The 20,039-nt window shown below is 44.1% G+C and overlaps 1 protein-coding gene across 1 annotated transcript in view; it reads left to right on the top strand.

Moving 5' to 3' along the window:
* The first annotated feature begins 13,093 nt into the window (after window positions 1-13,093).
* Window positions 13,094-20,039, top strand: part of ZDHHC2 (zinc finger DHHC-type palmitoyltransferase 2) — a 70,067-nt gene continuing 63,121 nt past the window's right edge. Inside the window, exon 1 of the mRNA XM_030312226.1 lies at window positions 13,094-13,247. Within this exon, the coding sequence (XP_030168086.1) occupies window positions 13,121-13,247 (127 nt within the window). The 5' untranslated portion in view covers window positions 13,094-13,120. The remainder of the gene's footprint in view (window positions 13,248-20,039) is intronic.

Genomic DNA, 20,039 nt, shown 5'->3' with positions numbered 1-20,039 from the left:
TTAAACAAGACATTCTTGTTTAAAAGGGGGGAAGCTGGGAAGAATAAAGGAGTCAGTGGTTTGTAGCCTTGCTGAAAGGCTGGAAGGTCCTTCGTTAAGATTCAGTCTTCTTCCTGCCCAGGAATAATTTCTCTACGGCTCTGGGCTGCTCTCTGGGCTCTTGGTTCTGCCATCTTAGTCATCCCTCCTTTTTCACGAAATGTAATATACATGTGCAGCTGTGTGATTTCCTCCAAGGTGTCCAACTTACAGCAATTTGGAAGTCCAAAGGACCCTTTTCACTACTACTATCTCTGTCTCCAGTAGTGTTTCTATGAATTGATTGCTCTTTAAAACGTTGCGGCTCTCCTATGTATCTTATTGGCTTCTCTCTATCCAAATGCCATACTCGTGAATGTCTTGGAGATAAGACCTTCTCTACCTTGGACATCTGCTGAGACACTGTGGGCATGGCTGAGTAGCCACTTCCAAGAAGGCCCGCTGTCACGGCTGTTCACTGGAGGCTTTGTGCCCTGCTACATGGGTCTCTCCATAGGGCTGATCTGAGAGAGAGGAGAACGTCGTGGTGACTTTTTTACCTAGGTTTTGAAGTTTTCTACCATCAATTCTGCTTTATTCTATTCGTTATAAGTGAGTCCAGTCTATACTCAAGAGGAGAATTGGCTTCCACTTCCTGAAGGGAGGAATATCAAAGAATTTGTGGACATATTTAAAGTTCCTACAGCTGCATAATTTTTCAAAGTTGACTTTTTCATTTCATTTCATCTCTGGGAATCTACCCAAAGAAAATAAAATATAAGGGAAATAGTATGTGAGCTGGGTAAGCTATTTATGTTATGTTATACCAGTGAGAACTTAGAAAACATACCTAAATATTCAGCAACGGAGGAATGCTTTGATGAATTATAGTATTTCTACAGAATAGAATACTGCGGAACTGTTTAAAATCATTCTGAAGCCCATGGAGTAATATGAAAAATACTTGTGATAAATTTATGAAAGAACACAAAATTGTATGTTGGAAAAATATGCACCAAAGAGAGACCGGATGAGAACATACTAAAATAACAATAATGGTTGTGGTAGTTGGTGATACCATGGGAGATTTCTGTCTTTCTCTGTCTCTCTCTGTCTCCAAATTTTCTGTTATGTATTTTTCGGTAGTGTATAAGTCTATGATTTTTTATTTTGCGAGAGGCAATTAAACATAATACTGACTTTCTAAGTGAGAATTCAGTGGGCATTTGTGTCCTTTTTTTACGCAGCAAAAAATAGACCACTCAGATTGATAGACAGTCTTGCAAAGTGTCATATCAGTGGTGGAAGAGGTAGGGAAGAGAACATACTCAAGAGTGGTAACTGAGAAGAATCTACTAAAAGGAAACAACAGAGTACAGTCGAGCACCCCAGGGAGTTGGGTACTAGCCCTGCCCCAGGTCTGATGAGACAAAGAGTGGGGGTAGCTTTAGTCACAGAAGCTGTGATCTTCATCCATCTGGGAAGTGAAGCAAACACTAACCCCCCCCCCTTTATTCTCTGGCCCTCTCCATCACCTGCCTGCCTCCGACTGATTGAGCCAACAAGAATCCAGAGTTTGAAGGAGTCCCTTGATTATAAATCTTAAAAGGTGAGCCACCCATAACACAAAGAAGGGTAGAGAATGGAACTGAAAGGGCAAATGGAAATACCCAGCATGGGAGATTATTTAAAGTAGCTGGACGATGCCCTGCTTTGGTGAGAAGATCCCAAAGATCTTGCGTAAAATTTATGCTTTTATACTAAAAATGGACTTTGAAGTTTGAGGAATATACATTATGACATCCAGTTGTTTAAATGAACATGTCCAGATACCACACGGGTTATGAATAGTTTCACTTCTGGACACAAACAGACGGCCCACATCGTAGGTCATGGCATCCAAATCAATTCTTGAATCTGGAAGTACATGTCTTGAACAGGTTTTATGTGCGTTTACACAGTATACAAACCAGCGGGATATTTTTGATGATGTACACACCAGTGAACCTCCTAATAAAGTTATCCCCATTCAAAAAACAGCTGCAAACGTGGACATTTTCTTTAGCTGTATTGTAAACTTCACTAAGGCAGGTTCTTTGTTGTGTTTGGTGTGGTTTTTTGGCTCACCATGTATCATCACCTATCACACTACCTCAAACTCAGGAACTCATCAAACTTTAAAGAGTGGATGAATGACTGGATTTATTAAAGGACTTTCACGTGTTGCTTTTCCATCTTTTTTGTTGAGAAAACAAGAAATATCCTTAAGAAAGGTCGAAGAATTTCAGTAACTTGCTTAAGATCAAACAGCTAGTAAGTGGCAAAACTGGAATTCGCACCCAGATTTCTTGGTGCAACCGCCTGAAGCTAACGGAACTCTTTAACCCAGGTACTTCCGTTACATTTCTAATATCTGACCTGAGATATGACCACACTCATGCAATGGAAACATGATAAAACTTCATCTTTTCTTCGATGTCTCTGGAAATACACTTAACGTTCTTCCAAATGAGGATATTTCATTATATAGTTTAACATAAATGTACTCTTTTTCTATGCAAATGGACATTATGGTAAAATAATCCTACATTCCATTATCTGTTTAAGATAGAAACTTCTGGGGGTGCCTGGGTGGCTCAGTCGGTTAAGCATCAGATGGCAGCTCACGTCATGGTCTTACGGGCCATGAGTTCGAGCTCCACGTCAGGCTCTGTGCCGACAGCTCAGAGCCTGGAGCCTGCTTCAGATGCTGTGTCTCCCTCTCTCTCTGCCCCTCCTCTGCTCACACTCTGTCTCTGTCTCTCCCTCTCTCAAAAAATAAATAATAAACATAAAAAATAAAGATAGAAGCTTCTGTACTATTCTTTAGTCTAATGGTGGTTGTCTTGAAGGTGGTAGTGTCTCCAGGGAGAGGATGGTTTCGTCAGAATGTCTAGGAGCGTTGGTCCTGGCATTTAGGGAGCAATGGGACCAGGGATGCTGAATGAGCCGCAGTGCTCAGGACAGTCCCGCGCAATGAATAAACTGTCTTGCCCAAAATGCCAACAGCATCTCAGCCCCTAAGTGATTCTTCCACTTTTGCTAGGTTAGATCTTCTACCTGACTATATTTCCTATCCCAAGCATATTTAATATTCTTTAAATAGAATCTAGCAATGGCATTTTACTGGTTCCCCTGTGACCTTTAACTTCCGGGGCTTCGCTTCTTAAATTAAACTAGCGACGTGTGGAGTTTTAAAGACACCAAGGCGGTTCCTTTATACTCTATACTCGCAGCGGACAGCAAACAGCAGGCTGGGAGTCAGGCGGCCTGGGTTCTTGACTCAGGTTCTCGGATAGCACAGCATGACCTTGGGCAAGTTGTCTGATCTCTTTACCGCTTCTGCTTTTTCATCGAAAACACAGAGGACAAGGAAGTGACTTTTCAAAGCTGCACCCGTAACACTGAGTGAGCAGCAAACCTAAACGACACCAAACCGGACCAGAGTGTGAAGCGTTATACATGAAGGTGTAACTCAGATAAAATCTCCAAAGAAAACCTCCCAGATGCCCTAAGTTACCTACGTGGAATGGTGATGTGTAGGCAGCTCCAAAGGAGAAAGAAGTAACCATTTCCACCTTTCTAACTCTGTGATCTTTTATGCACGTTACTTAGAAACAACATCTTCTCAGAAGTCACGGTTAATGGCAGTGGAGGCAGCCAGAGCCATTTTCTTCCTCGGTGACTGCAGTCGAGTGGAGACTGGAGGTCATGAAGAGGGATTCTGAAAATCAAGATCTCGGAAGTTCAAAAATGGATTCGGGCCCTGCTATGGTGTATGATGAGCCTAGTGGGGGTTATGAACCTGTCCATCCCTTGGGCCTTCTCCCAGATTCCCTTTCTGCAGACTCCAAAATCTAGGAAATCTGCTCTTTCCTATTCAGATCCCTCTGGCTTTTCCTAGAATCTTTCCCCTCCTCTCCATCCCCTTTGCCATGGTCCCAGGTCAGGATTTCATTTTCTTGCAAGGGGTCGAGAACAAGGGTTTCTAATCTTTTCTTTTCTGTCTTTCCACTTTATCCACTATAGTGCTTTCAGAATTATGTCTCTAATGTAAATTTAGCATCTTGTTCTCCTATCAAAGAGCTAGTAAGTGGCAGAACTGGAATTCATACCCAGAGTTTGTTCTCTTGTTTTAAATTATTCGAAAGGTCTCTAGTGGCTATTAGGAAAAATTCAAATTCTGAAGAGCATACAAGACCTTTTTTTTTTTTTTTAATTTGACAGAGAAAGTTGTGTGTGTGTGTGTGTGTGTGTGTGTGTGTTAGCAGGAGAGAGGGGCAGAAGGAGAGAGAAAGAGAAAATCTTAAGCAGACTCCTCACTCAGAATGGAGCCCAACACGGGGCTCAATCCCATGACCCTGGGATCCTGACCTGAGGCGAAATCAAGAGTTGGACACTCAACTGACTGAGCCATCCAAACATCCCAATATCTTTTTCTTTTCTTTTTTTTTTTAATGTTTTATTTATTTTTTGAGAGAGAGAGAGAGAGCACAAGCTGGGGAGGGGAAGAAACAGAGGGGGACAGAGGATCTGAAGCTGACAGGGTGACAGCAGTGAGCCTGGTGCAGGACTCAAACTCACACACCATGGGATCACGATTGAACCCAAGTCGGACGCTCAAGCAATTTAGCCACCCCCCCCCCCGGGTGCCCTCTTTTTCTTTTGTCTTAATGAGCTGACACCTACTTTATCTTTGACTGTTCCTCTACTCTAAGCTCCCTTCTGTTGGTCAGTGGCCTGTCTGGTCTTAGATTATTCCTCATCCTTCTTCTGTTTTGCTTTATGCTCAGGGCACTGTTCTGCAAACCAAGGTTCTCCAGGCTCCCTTGCCATCTGGTTTGTAACTAAATTTCGTGTTTCTCTCTCCCCCTCATTCTCTCTCTCTCTTCTCCCTCCCTCCACTGTGTCTCCAGCAGGGGCTACATCACCTCAGTGGCCCCCAGTATTTACCAGGCGACCCATCATCGTGGGCCGTAGCACCACCACCTTCCCCTTGTTCTGGGGAGCAAGTGACCTCCTGCGGTTGCCAATCTTGTGTTTGTCTCACTTCACCATGGTTGCTCTTTCAATCTTCTAACATTTTTTAAATTTAATTTCCCATATTAAGTTCCTCCCACTGAACTACCTGGTGTGGGTTTTGCTTTTCTGGCTGGATCATGACTAATCTATTCTCTTCCTTTCTAGTTCCCAAAATAGGCCTCTCAAGAGAAGAAGGCATTCCCTGTGCGAGAAAACCATCCCTTCCATTTCTCCGTGATGCAAACTCTTCCTTATCCTTTCCACTTTAGCACAAATTCCGTTTTTGTTACTCTTCTAGGCACATTCCAGGCACGATGTGCTTGGCACAGTACTAAATGTACAGTTAGATCATTATTGAAAGTATTTGTACATTGGTCTCACATTGATCCATAAGCTCCAAGGGGCACCTGGGTGGCTCAGTTGGTTGAGCATCCGACTTTGGCTCAGGTCATAATCTTGCGGTCCTTGAGTTCGAGCCCCGCATCAGGCTCTGTGCTGACAGCTCAGAGCCTGGAACGTGCTTCGGATTCTGTGTCTCCCTCCTTCTCTGCCCCTCCCCCACTCATGCTCTCTCTCTGTCTCTCAAAAATAAACATTAACCCATAAGCTCCTTGAAGCTAGAGACCATGTTATTTAGTTTAAATATCCCCAGTACCTGAGCATACAGTAGGCAATCAATAAACATTTGTTAAATAATACACTACATGAATTTTGAAAAGTTCATGGCTGATATTTAAGCAGCTTCAACAGTTTCATGATATTTAAATTTTGTAAACATATCAGAAACTCCAGCTATTTTCTAAGGGTTGTAGTTATAACTGACCTTTTTATAAAGAAAATTAATTAGTACTTTCAGCCAAACCAGATATTTTATTCCAGTGTTGGAGGAAGTGCTTGCTATATTTAACAAAATAATGGAAAATTGATGTTTATAACATTAGTTTAAGTCACTGGAATCTGTATTCAAATATGTGTAGTTTATTGTATCTGAGATGCTTCTAATTAAAGAATAATTATAAATTCCTATAGGTCACTATCTTTACCACTGGAAAAGTTTCATTATCACATCATATATAAATAAAGTCCAATTTAACTTATCTATCTATTAAAAATATTTCTATCCATTAAAAATATTCAAGGGAATGCTTAAAAGAATGAACATTTGTTATTCAAGCTTATTATCTGGCTCAAAGCATAAAATCCAAGATCTCTGATCTTTTGGACTTCGAAACCTCAACCACTATTTTGAGTGTTTGAGAAACAAAAACTTACATCACTTCATATTCCAGATATAAAGGTCATTGATATTCCACCACGAAGCTAGCATTTCATAGCATGATCCATTATCAAAGAGACTGACATGTGAGCAAACAGAGAAAAATGTTATCAACCAGTGAAATAATCCAAAGAAATTCAGAATATGGAGTGTCTAAGTATCCTTGAAAATAACTGTAGACTCAAAGATCCTGAGGCATAAAGCATAATTTACACTGGATAAATTCTAGCTGTTGGAAGAACCCCTGATGATCAAAATTTTTCTACTACAAATCTGAGCCAACATGCCTTTTTTTGTTAAATGTCATCATTAAATATTTATTAGTCATTTTCCCTGTTCTTTTCATAGCCCAAAAAAAAACCTGGTTAATTTTTTTCCTTTCCACAATTATAAACCACACTCCAAGCTTGATCTTCATGTTACATTGAAAGTCTTTGCACAACACCTAAAAATGTTTCTCAATAGTAAACATTAAATATTTTTAAAATTAATATTTATTTATTTACTTATTTATTTATGGAGAAGAGGGTGTCTTGAACCAGAGCTAATGTGGGTTTGTACAGACCACTGGGCAAGACACATTAAATCTACCCTACAGCTTGACAAAGACAGAGCTGAATATAGGCAATTCTTTGAGCAACCCAATGATTATCTGCTCAACCAACAAAAGAAAAAGGGTCCTGATGCCCAGTGGATGAAGACAGACAGGTTGGAGTTTTCCTTAGTGTGGAAGCTATATCTTCAAGCACCCTTGGCTGAAAAGCTAAATCCAAGATTCAGTTTTTTGTATAGGAATTTGAGTACAGTATTCTGATAAGTTTCTCCCTGCATATCTCTTGAAAGCAATCATTTGTATACAAGCTTCAGACTGAAGAATATCTAGTGTTACCTCTTCCCCCTCTGTTATGATCCTTCTGGCTCCTTGTCTTTAAATTTACATCTTCAAAGAAAGAAAACTCCTAGAGGTGCCTGGATGGCTCAGTTGGTTAATTAAGCATCCGACTTCAGCTCAGGTCATGATCTCCCAGCTCCTGGGTTCCAGCCCCACCTCGGGCTCTGTGTTGACAGCTCGGAGCCTGGAGCCTGCTTCGGATTCTGTGTCTCCCTCTCTCTCTGCCCTTCCCCCACTCGTGCATGGTCTCTCTCTCTCTCTCTCTCTAAAAATAAACACTAAAAGAATTTTTTTTTTAAAGAAAGAAAGCTCCTAATATTGTGAGCCTAAAAATGTTTTCAACTTTTTGCTACCCTTCATTTTTTTGTTTCTTTAATTAGAGAGGGAACTTTTTTGTTTGCTGCATTTATAAATCTAAAGCCCGACTCATGAATATTCAGACAAGATAAAATGTCTAGTCAGTTCTATCCAGTGGAACTTCCTTTGATGAAGGAAATGTTCTAGACCTTCACTGTCCAGTACAGTTGCTGCTAGATACATATGACTACGGGCACTTGAAACGTGGCTACTATGACTGAGAAAATAGAATTTTTAATTTTTATTTTATTTAAATTAATTTAAGTTTGAAGAGGTACATATGGCTAGCAGCTACTTATTGGACAGTGCAGGTGTAGCCACTATGACTTGAAAGGCACCAAGGAGGTTCCTCTGTCCCCACTTCCTGTATCCCTAATTTCTCATAGTGCCTCAGCATCCGTGAGCTGAAACTGATCCTTTAAGAAACAGGATACAGAATAAAATTAAAACTATGATCCCGTCAACACTCCTGGTTGCAAACACAGGTCAGTGCCAGCTGACTCACACACACGAAAAGATTTTTGCGCGTCTACGGACCCACCCCCCACCCCCCGCAGAATCAACAGGAAGCCTGAAGAATGAAGCTTGAGTTAGCAGAGATGAATCTGATGCGTGGCCAAGATCCTGCCATCAAGAACAGTCTGCGGAGGATGCCATTACTTGCCCTGATGGCACTGGACACTTGCCAGCACAATGCGGGACTCTGTTGCCCTTGGTCTGCTAGCCACTGACCCTTCGACTCCACAATGGCCACATCAAGTAATGTCTAATTGAAGCTTTGTCTTTGTGTCACTCCTTAAAGATGCTGCCAGCCCATGAGGTGCAAACGTCTGCCTACCTTTTGGATTCACAGACACTGCCTTCTTCCCATTTGGGGGCAAGGGAGGGAGGTTAGTGTAGGCCACAACATTCACTTAAGTGAAAACTTTTGATCTATTTCTAAAAAAAAATTAACGTTAGCACAAACTGTAAAGAAGTGTAAGTAAGCATGATCAAAATGACTTCGCTATACAGAAAAATGTTCTCTTATTTCTTTTCAATTTTCCAAATATTGCTTTTTTAGTAATTAATCATTAGCCACCAAAGTATCACATACATTGTGGAATTAAAATATAATTAGTTACAATTGTGCATTGAAGTTAAATTCGTAATTGATAATTGCCTTGGTGAAGCTAAGGGTCGCTGCTATTGAAATCTCTGAAAAATTCCGAGCCGCACGGCTTGGTGTGCGCCTGCCATCTAGTGGTGAGACAGGTGAATACCACCTTGGTGTGCGCCTGCCATCTAGTGGTGAGACAGGTGAATACCACCATAGAGATCCTAGAGCGCTTGAAAGGCCAAGTTTGCCAGTTTTTCCCGCTTCACAGTTTCCCCAATGTGTTGACGCAATCAACCACCTATTTCTTAAGCCTTTGCAGTTATCTTTCATCATATTCCATTCCATTTCGTGCTAACTGCAAACTGTCGATCTCTGGGAGCCAAAGTGTCTCTTGGCACTACTTTGTAACCGCATTCCCTGAGCCAGGTTCCCTTTCTAAAATGGCTTTTATTTTACCTGTGTCCGGAAACAACACGTGGTTTGGGCAGGCTACCATTCTCCCACAGGGAGTATCTTGGCCACTCTATTATAAAAGTGCTAATGAACACTAGCGTCACTGATGTCACGGACTGATAACTTACAAAAGGATTTAAGTTTAGTTTAAGAAAGTAATGAAAGAGGATCATCAATATTTTTGCTGACCGCTCTAAGAAGGATGGGAGAATCCTAAGTAAAGGAATGCATCCAGATCTCAACTTCATTCCTTTCTGTCCTTGTAAATGTCGGAGGCAGTATTTATCACGTACCATATCCTAATAGCAATATCAATCCAATCCATTTCTCACATACCTGAGAGTAATCAAATCGACTTGACACTTCAAAGATGCAATGTTTCCCTCCGAGAACACTTCTGGAAGCAAAGAGAAACTATCAAGCCAGTGACCTAATAACGTTGCTGGTGCGTGGTTTTGCTCAAAAGATGACCTAAGGTAGGTCATACCTAAGGTAGAGGATAGACAGCATGAATGGTGGTCCAAGACTCAGGATGGGTCCATGGCTCCCCAGGCTCGGTTGCCATGGTATTCTTGATTCACACTCTGAGAGGAAGTAAGTGAACATTTTAATCTGGCTCTGGAAGAAGGAGGAAGATTTTAGTCTTAACAATGATAGTAAAATAGATTTGAGACTGGGGACTACAGAATCGGGGGGGAGTGGTTCAAAGTACTTGACTGGAGACAGAAGAGAAAAATCAAGTTTCCTTTGTGGGAACAGGGTCTGATAATAGAGATTTTGAAATTTTGGAGGTGAATGACTTTGATAAACGACTGAGTGGGTGGAGCATCTAGGCAGAGGCCTGGTAAGGATGGAATTATCATTCTTAGGGTCTGGCTGGGCCTGGTAAGGAAGCCTTTCTCCTCTTCTTGTAGGCCCCCTTTGGCTTCCTGCTTGCCTGGCCATTCCCTTTCCATTAGTGTTGCCCTCTCCTTCTTTAGCTGTAGCTGACTCTCTTTTTCATACATGGCCATAGCAGTTTTATCAAAATTATCACATGAAATTCACAATTTGATGTAATGATTGAATATCTAAAATTTGTGAGTTGAACCTTCTGTACTTCTAGTGAAAGAGTCTCTAGTGAAGTTTCTTAATTGTCTATGACCTTCAAATTGTCTTCCTGTTGATGCACAGCCTTAAATAAGGCAAAAAAAAAAAAATCAAAGCCTCTCTATTCTGAAATTAAAGCTTTACCTCCACTCTTACTAGATCCTAACATCTAGAGATTGGGTACTCAACCCAAAGCTTACGTTTGTGAATGCATGCTTATGCCGGCCTAATTAGAGCCTAGGCAGAGATAAGTCTTGTCATCGTGTGACTTTGGAGATGATTATTCCTGGGCTACATTCTTTTTTTTTTTTTTTTTTTTTTTTTTTAAGATAAGAGTGATATCCTTGAAGAGCCCAGTAATAGTAGTATTCTTAAAATGGCTAAAAGTAGGTTGGGATTATTCCTCAAATATTTATTACAAATGAGAACACTTAACATTTTAGATACGTAATAACAATGTAGACTCCTTCAAAGATGTTACACCTACACATTCCTCCAAAGGGATAAAAGATACGTCAACTGTGTGATCCTATTGCATTTTGGACCTCCAGACCCTGGTAAAACGATTAGGAGAGGAACAGCATCTGCTAGCTAATCAGGTTCAATTTGTACTTTATTCTACTGCTCCCATATGGGAAGTGTGACTTTGCATTTCATTCCGTAGGATCATAGGTGACCTTCTTCCATCACAGATTTGCTAGTCTTGGTGGGGTGGAGTCCACGAAGGAGTCTTTGACATTAATAATGAGGCAAAGGGCATTAAAATTGGCCCTCAGCACGCCGCTGCTAATGCCACACACGCAGGCAATCAGGGAGGACGGCAGGCGGGGGCGGCGGCTGTTGAGTCCGTTTTTACCGTCTTGCTGCCCAAATGCGGCTACTCACTTCACTAGTAGGGACTTTTATTTTTTGTCTTTAGATTCTTCTGGTGGGAGCATAGGGTTGCTATTCATGGGAAAAGTTAAAGATTCCATGGAAGTTATGTTTTCATACTAATCTACCCTACAGGATACCGAATAAAGGGCATTAGGTGCTGCACCAAAATAAAATGATTCACTGGGACAGAAATGTTCTCATTTCAATTATTTAAAATCCCACAGAAACTTGACTGGCGTTTTCTCTGCATTTTTGAATAGAAGTGTGAAGATGTGTGTGTGTGTGTGTGTGTGTGTGTGTGTGTGTGTGTGTGAGATATAGTAGCTATTTCAGGAGAGAGTAGCTTGCTTTTTTAATCAACAGAAAAATAATCGCAAAGGCAGAACTGCTGAAATTTCTTTGACGGAATTTATGCCATTCAGAACCCTTTTTTTTTTCATTCCATATGGTTGCTGTGTGGCCTAAATACATACATTCTTTAATGTTAAGTAAAATTGTGCACACTAGACATGGTCATTATGTATATAATTCAGATACAGTACATTTATTGAGGTGTCTCCCTTTGGAATCGGTGCGTTCAGAATCAGAGGAAGGCTAAAAAGCAAACAATCTCAAAAGCATTCGTGTTTTAGGGCTTCGGTCTCACTGCCTTTAGAATTCCCTCCACGATTTTCAGCAACCACTCCAGACCCAGCTGCATGCTAAATTTAGAGTTGCCGCCACAAAAGAAGGCATGGTAGTGAAGAATGGGCTGGGGGCGAAAAGAGTCCACGGAAGAACCCCGGGACTCCGGTGTCAGGCGGCGGCGGGCGTGGTGATGCATAATCACTAAGTAACGTGACAAAAGAGTTCAGATTCCCAGCGCAAGTCATCTGTGATTCTAACTCCGGTCATCTCTGGATGCACAACCACAGGGCTTCTTCCTCATTCCACGGTCCCCTTGCACGCCAGCAGACAGCCCCGCAACCCTTCCGAGGGGTGCACCGCGGCCCCCCTTCGTCCCCCCGAAACCATGTGGCAAAGTACGCTTCGTCGCCCCCCAAAACGACAATTCAGCAGGTCTGGACAATCGGCCCCGCCCTTGCTGCCCTCTGCCTGTTTACCTGGACCCACAAGTTGAAGCGAGAATTTTCCACGCCCGGGAGGGACCCTTGCCTCAGCGCCTGAAGGCGTTCTAGTGGCGCGTCTATCCGGGTGGGCCACCGGCTCCCTACCTGCCTCGGCAGGTGAGGGGTCCCGTGCGCCCAAGGCCAGCTTCCCGGGTCGGTTCTGTCACCCTCCCCTCCCCCGCGCGCGTGTCTGCGCGAAGTGTGGCCGCTGCAGCTCCCGGACGGGGCCCCGAGTTGCGGGCGCCAGCGGGGGCTGGGGGGGCTCCCTCGCCCCTCGCCCGACGCCCGCAGCCAGTGCCGCCGACCCGAGCCGTGGCGCCCGCCTCCTCCTCTCTACCCCGAAGCCAGGCTCCAAGGGGGAGGCGGGAGGGCCGAGATGGGCTCCTTCACTCCCACCGCGGGCGCCCCTGGTTGGGGGGGGGGGCAGCGGCGAGGGGGCGCGGGGCCGCGAGGGGCCCCGGGGCGCAGGGGTGGCCGCCCGAGGGCGCAGCGGGCCCGGCGGGAGGAGGCAGCCGGGGGACGGAGGGGCGGGGACGGGCGGGGGCGGGGCGGAGACTCCCGTCTCCTCCTTCCGATCCTCCCCCTCCTCGCCCTCCCCCTGCCCCTCCTCCTCCTCCTCCACCTCCTCCTCCTCCTCCTCCTCCTCCTCCTCCTCGCCCTCCTCTCGCTGCCTCCGCCTCCACCCGGGCTGAGGAGCCGGGAGTCCGCGGCGCTGGCTCGGGGCTGCGGGATGGGGACTTAGCGCCACGGCGGCGGCAGTGGCCGCAGCGCAACCGGCCGCCGCCCCCGGGCCCGTCCCGCCGGGAGCGCGGGGCGCGGCCAGCCCGCCCCGGAGCCAGGCCCGCGGGCGGCGGCGGCGGCGGAGCTGGGCAGGTGGATGCGGCTGGAAGATGGCGCCCTCGGGCCCGGGCAGCGTCAGGCGGCGGTGCCGGCGGGTGCTCTACTGGATCCCGGTGGTGTTCATCAGCCTGCTGCTCGGCTGGTCCTACTACGCCTACGCCATCCAGCTGTGCATAGGTGAGTGCGCGCCGCGCCCGCACGGACCCCCGGCGCCCCCGGCCCACCCCGCGCGTCCCCGGAGGGAGGGCGCCGACCTGTGGGCGGCCTCCCCGCGCGCCCTCCGCCCGCAACGCGGCCGCCTCGACCGTCCCGGGACGCCGGGACCCCGACGCACCCAGCGGCGCTGACACTCTCCGCACCCCGAGACCCCCGTGCGCCCCCGCGGCCCCCACCCCGGCGCTGCCACGGCGGCCGAAGCCAGCCTCCGGGCAGCCTCGCTCCGCTCCCGCTCCCCTCGCCTCCCCCTTACAACTCCGGTTACGGTGTCACCTCTACTCCGCAGCCGAGCCGCCCCTCCGCCTTCCGCTAGCCGCGGCCACCCCAGCCACACCCCCCTACCTCGGCGGGACCGCACCGGGGAGAATCGCGGTGCCCGCTGCCAGCAGCCTCCGCCGAGAGGTGAGGCCCGCGGAGGCTGCGCTGGAGGCTGGAGGGCTCCCGGCTGGGCCCAGGATTCGGGCTGCGCCAGACCCGCGCGGGGGATGGTGGCCTCGGCCTCGGGTGTCAGAGCTGCCCTTTCCTGGTTGTCCTTAATCCACTTTAAAAAAAAAAAAAAAATTGTGACAGCTCTCAGGGGCTTTTGGGTGTTTGTTTTTGTCGTTTGTTTTTGCTTTTATGATTTGGGGATTGCCAGTTGTACACTTTCTAGTCCTCAGGAGGCTGAAGGCGGGCGAGCCATCAGAAAGTATCCTCCAAGACGTGTGCAATACGCAAGACCGTAGTTTAGACGTTACAGTCGTAGCCGTGAGCGGGCTTCTGCCTTCAGAGGTTTGTGAAAGCTGGTCTGTGCTATCAGAAAAGGTATTAAAAGAGGATGACCTTTCTGCCGGGGACTTGTGAATGCTTTTTTGTGTTTGTCGTTTCACCAGAGAAAGTGCCTACGTTTTTGTCATACAGAGCTCTAGCTTCTGGTGGGACAAGGAGAAAGGTTAAATAGTGGCCTGTTTAATTCGACCTTATCAACTTAAAGCATTTCAGAACTTTCAAGAGTCACAGAATCTTGTCTGAAGCCATCTTACCTCAAAATGTTGCTCCTTGTAAGAAATAGGTGTCACGATAGTATACCAAAATAATGACTGACACAACTTTTAAGAGAATTGAGACTAACTGCCCGTTTCGTATAGTTTTTAAATGTGATACTATTATGTATTGAGTGTGAAAACGATTTCAGTACAAAAGCAGTGAATCTTTTTTTTAAAAGGGTTGAGTAGTAAAAAAAAGTTGTTTTTTTTGTTTGTTTGTTTTAAAGGAGGGTCCCGGGTGGCTCAGTTGGTTTAGCGTCTAACTTTGACTCAGATCATGATCTCCCAGTTTGTGGGTTGGAGCCCCGCGTCGGGCTCCGTGCCGACAGCTCAGAGCCTGGAGCCTGCTTCGAATTCCCCGTCTCCCTCTCTCTCTGCCCCTCCCCTGCTCATGCTCTGTCTCCCTCTCCTTCAAAAATAAATAAACATGTAAGAAACAACAGCAACAAAAAACAGGCGCATATTTCCCTCCATCATCACATTAAGCTAAGAAGCTTAGCCTGATGCACTGTGTCCTGTCCATCAGCAGGAAGCCTATGAAGGCAGGCAGAGCTTTTCTCTCCTTGCAGCTCCTTCCGTCCTGCCTCAAGTGCTACGTGGGAAGTCCTACCGTATTGGATAGATAGGTAATAGGGGAAGAATAGATGAAAAAAATCATAGTTACATTGGGATCAGACTTTTATATATACTTTCTGATAGTTTAAGATAAATCTAAAATGTCCATGAAATCTATATCACCATGGTAGTAAGTGAAAATTTGACGAAGAGAGAGAATCCCTCTTTTTAAACTGCCTACATGACATGGCCTGTGATTATTTCCCAGGTGATCCAAGTGAAGTTTCCTATCATCGCTTGTCACTGCCTGTCTGCCCGAGTACGATGCCTGTCATGTTGAAAGCAATCAATAAATGGTCTTGAATAAACAAAGAAATGATGCCGAGGCCATATCTCTGAGGTTGTCAGAAAGTAGTTTTTATATTTTTGTTACTATAGAAACAAAAATAGTAATCATAGGAAAGTCTACATTGTGGAGTCTAGAAGACAGAACAAATTGAAGGTGAATTTCCTTCTAGAAACTATGGCAGCTTAGGAGTGGTAAGCTCTAATAGCTTGGATAGACAGCCTTGGTTGAGTGGGAAGTTGAAATTAACTGTACAGTTCCTTTAGAGGCACTGGGAGGGGTGGCAACTGGTGAGACAGACACACAAAACCAGCCTCCTCTCCTTTCCATAAACAAAGCAAGTGGGAATTCCAGCCTTCCTTCCCCCCCCCCCCCCCAGGCATTAATCACATCTCAGACTGCCCTGCCCTTTGTGGGTTCTTCTCCTGTGGGAAGTTGATATTTACAATCAGATTTTCCAAATTTCACCCAGAAAACATCGGCCAGGGTTGGGACCAGAGGGTGGTGGTAACTGGAAACCAGAGTAGGCAACAGAATAGAATAATATAAACCGGGTGATTTACCCTAGTCCCCCTTTTACATCTGCTGTCAGCTGAGGATGACCCTGAATATAAATTACTCTGTGCCCTTTGCTGAATGAACTGCAATTTAGGAGTAGTGCTTATCTTGGTATCCTTGGAAACCGGAGATAATGATTCTCATTGCAGTTAGTTTCTATATTTAACAATGTGAATGTGTGTGGCTCTCTAGGCACTTGTTCAGTTAGCGTGATGTTTGTATTTTATAAAATTAAAGTCCTATCTCTTCTTGGAATATGCACATATAAAGTACATAGGATGTATTTATATTGTATGAGTCAAGGGTTCTCAGTAAGTTTCCTTCCTATTCTGCCAAAGAAAACATCAAAGAGGTCTGCTAATACTTGTGAACAGTCGGAACGTGTTGATATAGTTTGTTGATTAACTAGGATCTTTTATTCACAGTATTGCTTCCTCTTTCCTTCGCTCTCTTTCCTACTGTTCTCTCCACCTCGGCTTCTTTTGTGTCTATTCTGTATTTTGATCCCTTTGGTGTTAGTTAGCTCATCTTCCATAAAGTAAGACAGGTACCAAGGGTAAAATGTAGGATGCAGAATTGGAATAAGGGTGGTCCGCAGCCTCAGCCCTGCGTGGTTCCACATACGTACCGGACATGCTTTGTATGTTTTACAAAACCATTTTGGCAGTTATTGTGTTAACTTCGCTTGTTGAGGAGGGTAACAGAAATTTTCCCTTTTAATTGCAAACATGCAAAAGTGGTTTTAACTATCTTTCTACCTTTTTGTTACAATTGCAAACTTACAGAAAAGCTTCAGGAAGAGTACGAGAAACTTCCACATACCCTCTTTTAGCCATCCTGGTTTCCATTTTTCTAAAATGTATTACTTCCCTGCTGTCACTTCAGGCAGGTGCCATGAAACATTTATTATTCAGTTGTGTACTCATGGTTCTGAGTTTGCTTATGGCTTTACTGAAGTCATTTGAAGCAATCATGAAGCTTGAATAGCTTAGAGATTATCTAGGCCAACCCCCTCCCTCCGGCATCTGTAGGTGAAGGTAAATGTTTGAGCTCTGTGTCCTTTCTCCAAATTAACCAATGAAGGTGTCAGCTGTGACTTCAGCCGCCCTGGTACGAATGTTAAAATGTCTCGCTTTCCCTTCAAACCCCCCACCAGATCTCTCTAGAGTTATTTAGCAACTCTGTTAAACTTTGTTGTCGTTTAATAAGAGTTAACACAGCTGAAAGTGAGCCAACAGCCTTTACAAAATGGTTTCAGATTTTTAGAATGATGTATAGTTTGGGCCAGATAGTTACAACCGCTCAACTCTGCTGTTGCAGCAAAAAGGCAGCCTCAGACAATACCTTCACAAGTGGGTATGACTGTTCCAATGAAAGTTTGTTTACAAAAATAGTTGGCTGGCTAGACTTGGCCCTTAGGCAGGAGATTGCTTAGTCTGGAGTTTGTTAAGAAGTGAGCCCATTAGAATATTGGGGGCTTACTCACTGTTTTGCAAGTCTTGATTAATAAGCAATCCTCAGAAATGATTGCATTCTCTTATATTCCACAGTGATTATTGAAGATGTACAAGAATCAGATGAATTAGTCTGCATACTTAGAGATCAGTGTGAGAGATACACAATCATGTTTTCCTTCTTTTAAACAAGCATCCTTAAGGAGAGAATATATAAAATCTAATACTTGGGTACTCTTAAGCTATGGTCGACCATTAATTCAAGGTCATTGCAAGCTCAAGGATGGAGACTGAACGGGGCTCTAAATTACCTTCCATCATGAGTTGAATTTGAGCCACACAGAGATAGAAGTGTGGTCTTGTTTTTGGTAAACTATCATTTGAAAAAAATTACAGGACACTAAAGCTTTTTTTTGAAAAAACTACAGGTAGATGATCTTGTGAATACAAGTGTTACCATCTATAATTACTAAAATAGCTTTAAAGGACACAGAGGGTACATCTGTAGAAAACTGATGTAAATATTTAATGCATAAATCACTCAGAAACTATTTCTCTGACAATAATGATGCAGTAATATCAGGTGTGTGACTTCTTGGGCGTCTCAAATCATTTGAAGATTTTAAATTATAGGAAAGAGGGATTAAAAACTCAACATTTCTTCAAATCTAAAATCAAATATGTATGTTCCAAATTCTTGATCGGTGCTACCATTTGACTTTCATATAAATGGTCCCTGGGAAGGTAGGAGAAAAGAAGACTCTGCTTAATGCCTTCTTGGTTCCATTTGGTGTGTCAGAAAATTCTTTTTCTTTTGATGTATTCAGTGACGCAGCATTACTGCTTGCTATTAAATCTTGTTAGAGAGAACATGTTTTGTATGATAGAGACAACAGTCATCGCAGTGATTAGCATGTAGAGGTGCTCCATAATTGTTGGATGAATTGATCTCTTTGTGATTTTTAATAAGCCTTATTCTATCCATTTTTAATGTGTAAACACACAATTGCATAATGTAAATGAGTCAAAGAATAGGATTCAGCAGTAAAAAGTCAATTTAAACTAAGGCTTGTTGTAGAAAGTTTACTGTTGAGTACTTACTGAGAATGTCACCCATGCCGTTAAATTAAATACGTGCTCCAGTGTTTCCAGTAATTAAACAAAAGCTAAAGGGATGCTTTCTTAAATCACGGCAATTAATCGTCTCTAGAGATGGAACATTTCCGCAACATTAGAAAGAAGTCAGCGTCAGAGGGGTTTGAGTAGGGTTCATGCAAAAGCATTATTGAATCGTGTTATGTGCCAGGCCCTTTCCCCTACGGAGGTGATTTAGAGGAAAACTTAATGGAGATCTTTTCCTAATAGCTAGGAAAAAAAGTACCTCGGGGCAGGGGTGGGGAACCCTGAACCCTTCTGTCTGGCTTGGGCAGAAGGAGAGGGGTTATTCCCTTTCAGAATGCCACCCCCCTAGCCAAGAGGTAGGAAAGCAGAAATGGAAAACAAAATTCCCTGCTCCTATGAGCCTACGAATTGGTTGCTGGGCCAGCATGAACGAATAATCAATAAAGTAGGTAAAAAAAAGAGCTGATGGAGAGCATTCGGTAGTAATGAATTTCTAATTATATTATGAATCTGACCACATGTAAATATCTCAGAGTAGAATTACGACCTGCAGTTCCTGCTCCTGCTATGAACTATGTGGCTCTTTCAGCTCCGTCCTTTCCTACCTGATGCCTGGGCAGCTTTTACTGTGCTCCCAGCTCAGGGCATGTGACGTGGTGGATGAACCTGAGGAAGCAGAGAACTTCCTGAAAACAACTCCTTTCCATTGATGGAAAGACTGTAGAAACTAGCTTAGAAAATAGGCAAAACCCAAGAACAGGTGGGTGAAGCGAAGCTGAAGCTGACATCGTACCAGAGGAATGGCCTTTTGTGGGAGCCGCCGTCCTGGTGGCCTGCCCTCAAGGAGTGCAGGAACTACCACCACCGCTCCCTAGGACTCTGTAAAGATGATTCCAGGAGCATCGGCTGGCCGAGCTGAGATTGTTGTGCCCGTGTCCCAGGCAGCAGGGTTCAGCAAGAGCAGGTGTTTGATCTTTCTGGCTTCCATGGTAGGAAGAAGTGCCAGGAAGACCAAAAAAAAAAAAAAAAAAAAGTCACATATCCCAGAAATGAACGTGGATGAGCTCTCAGTGAGAAAATTCTCATGAATGTTTTTTTTGCTTTTACTTTTTTGTCTTGATGGGAAATTTGTGCTTTTTCGTGATGGAAGCAGGACTTACATTTTATAATTTATAGTGCTGCTTTCATGTATTTTGATGGCTGTATCACATCCCTCAGCCTCCTTTTCTCTAGGAAGTGGTGAGTTCATGAGTCCCCTGAGACCCCAGCACTGTTTGTCATGACTGTAGAAATACTAACTTGCAGAATGATATATTAGAACACGGCAGAGATCCTTAATGTTCTCTGTTGGGAAAACAGTTTTCCAAAGAAAGATCGTTTGGAAAGACAGTCTCAATATGATGTGGAACCCGATGACTTTATATTACCACTTAGAGGTACCACAGAGAACTAATAATAAAAGTAGGACATAATTGAATTAATTTCTTTCATAGTTCGTTAGAAAACCGTTGAAATATCTTTCAATTCCCTTAAGGGTAATTTATCGTAAGATCTTAATTTTTATCTCAGTCAAAGCTGAGAGTGCAAAAAGGTGGAATTTGCAGGGCAGGGGGTGGGGCGAGGGCAGCAGGGAGGAGGTAGGTGACCTGATTTCTTAAGAAGCATATGGTAGCAGTAAAGTAACAAACCACGA

This window comes from Lynx canadensis, chromosome B1, assembly GCF_007474595.2.
Source record: "Lynx canadensis isolate LIC74 chromosome B1, mLynCan4.pri.v2, whole genome shotgun sequence".
Taxonomy (NCBI): Eukaryota; Metazoa; Chordata; class Mammalia; order Carnivora; family Felidae; genus Lynx; species Lynx canadensis.
The sequence above is the reverse complement of the archived record's forward strand: the minus strand, read 5'-3'. Positions and strand labels throughout refer to the sequence as shown.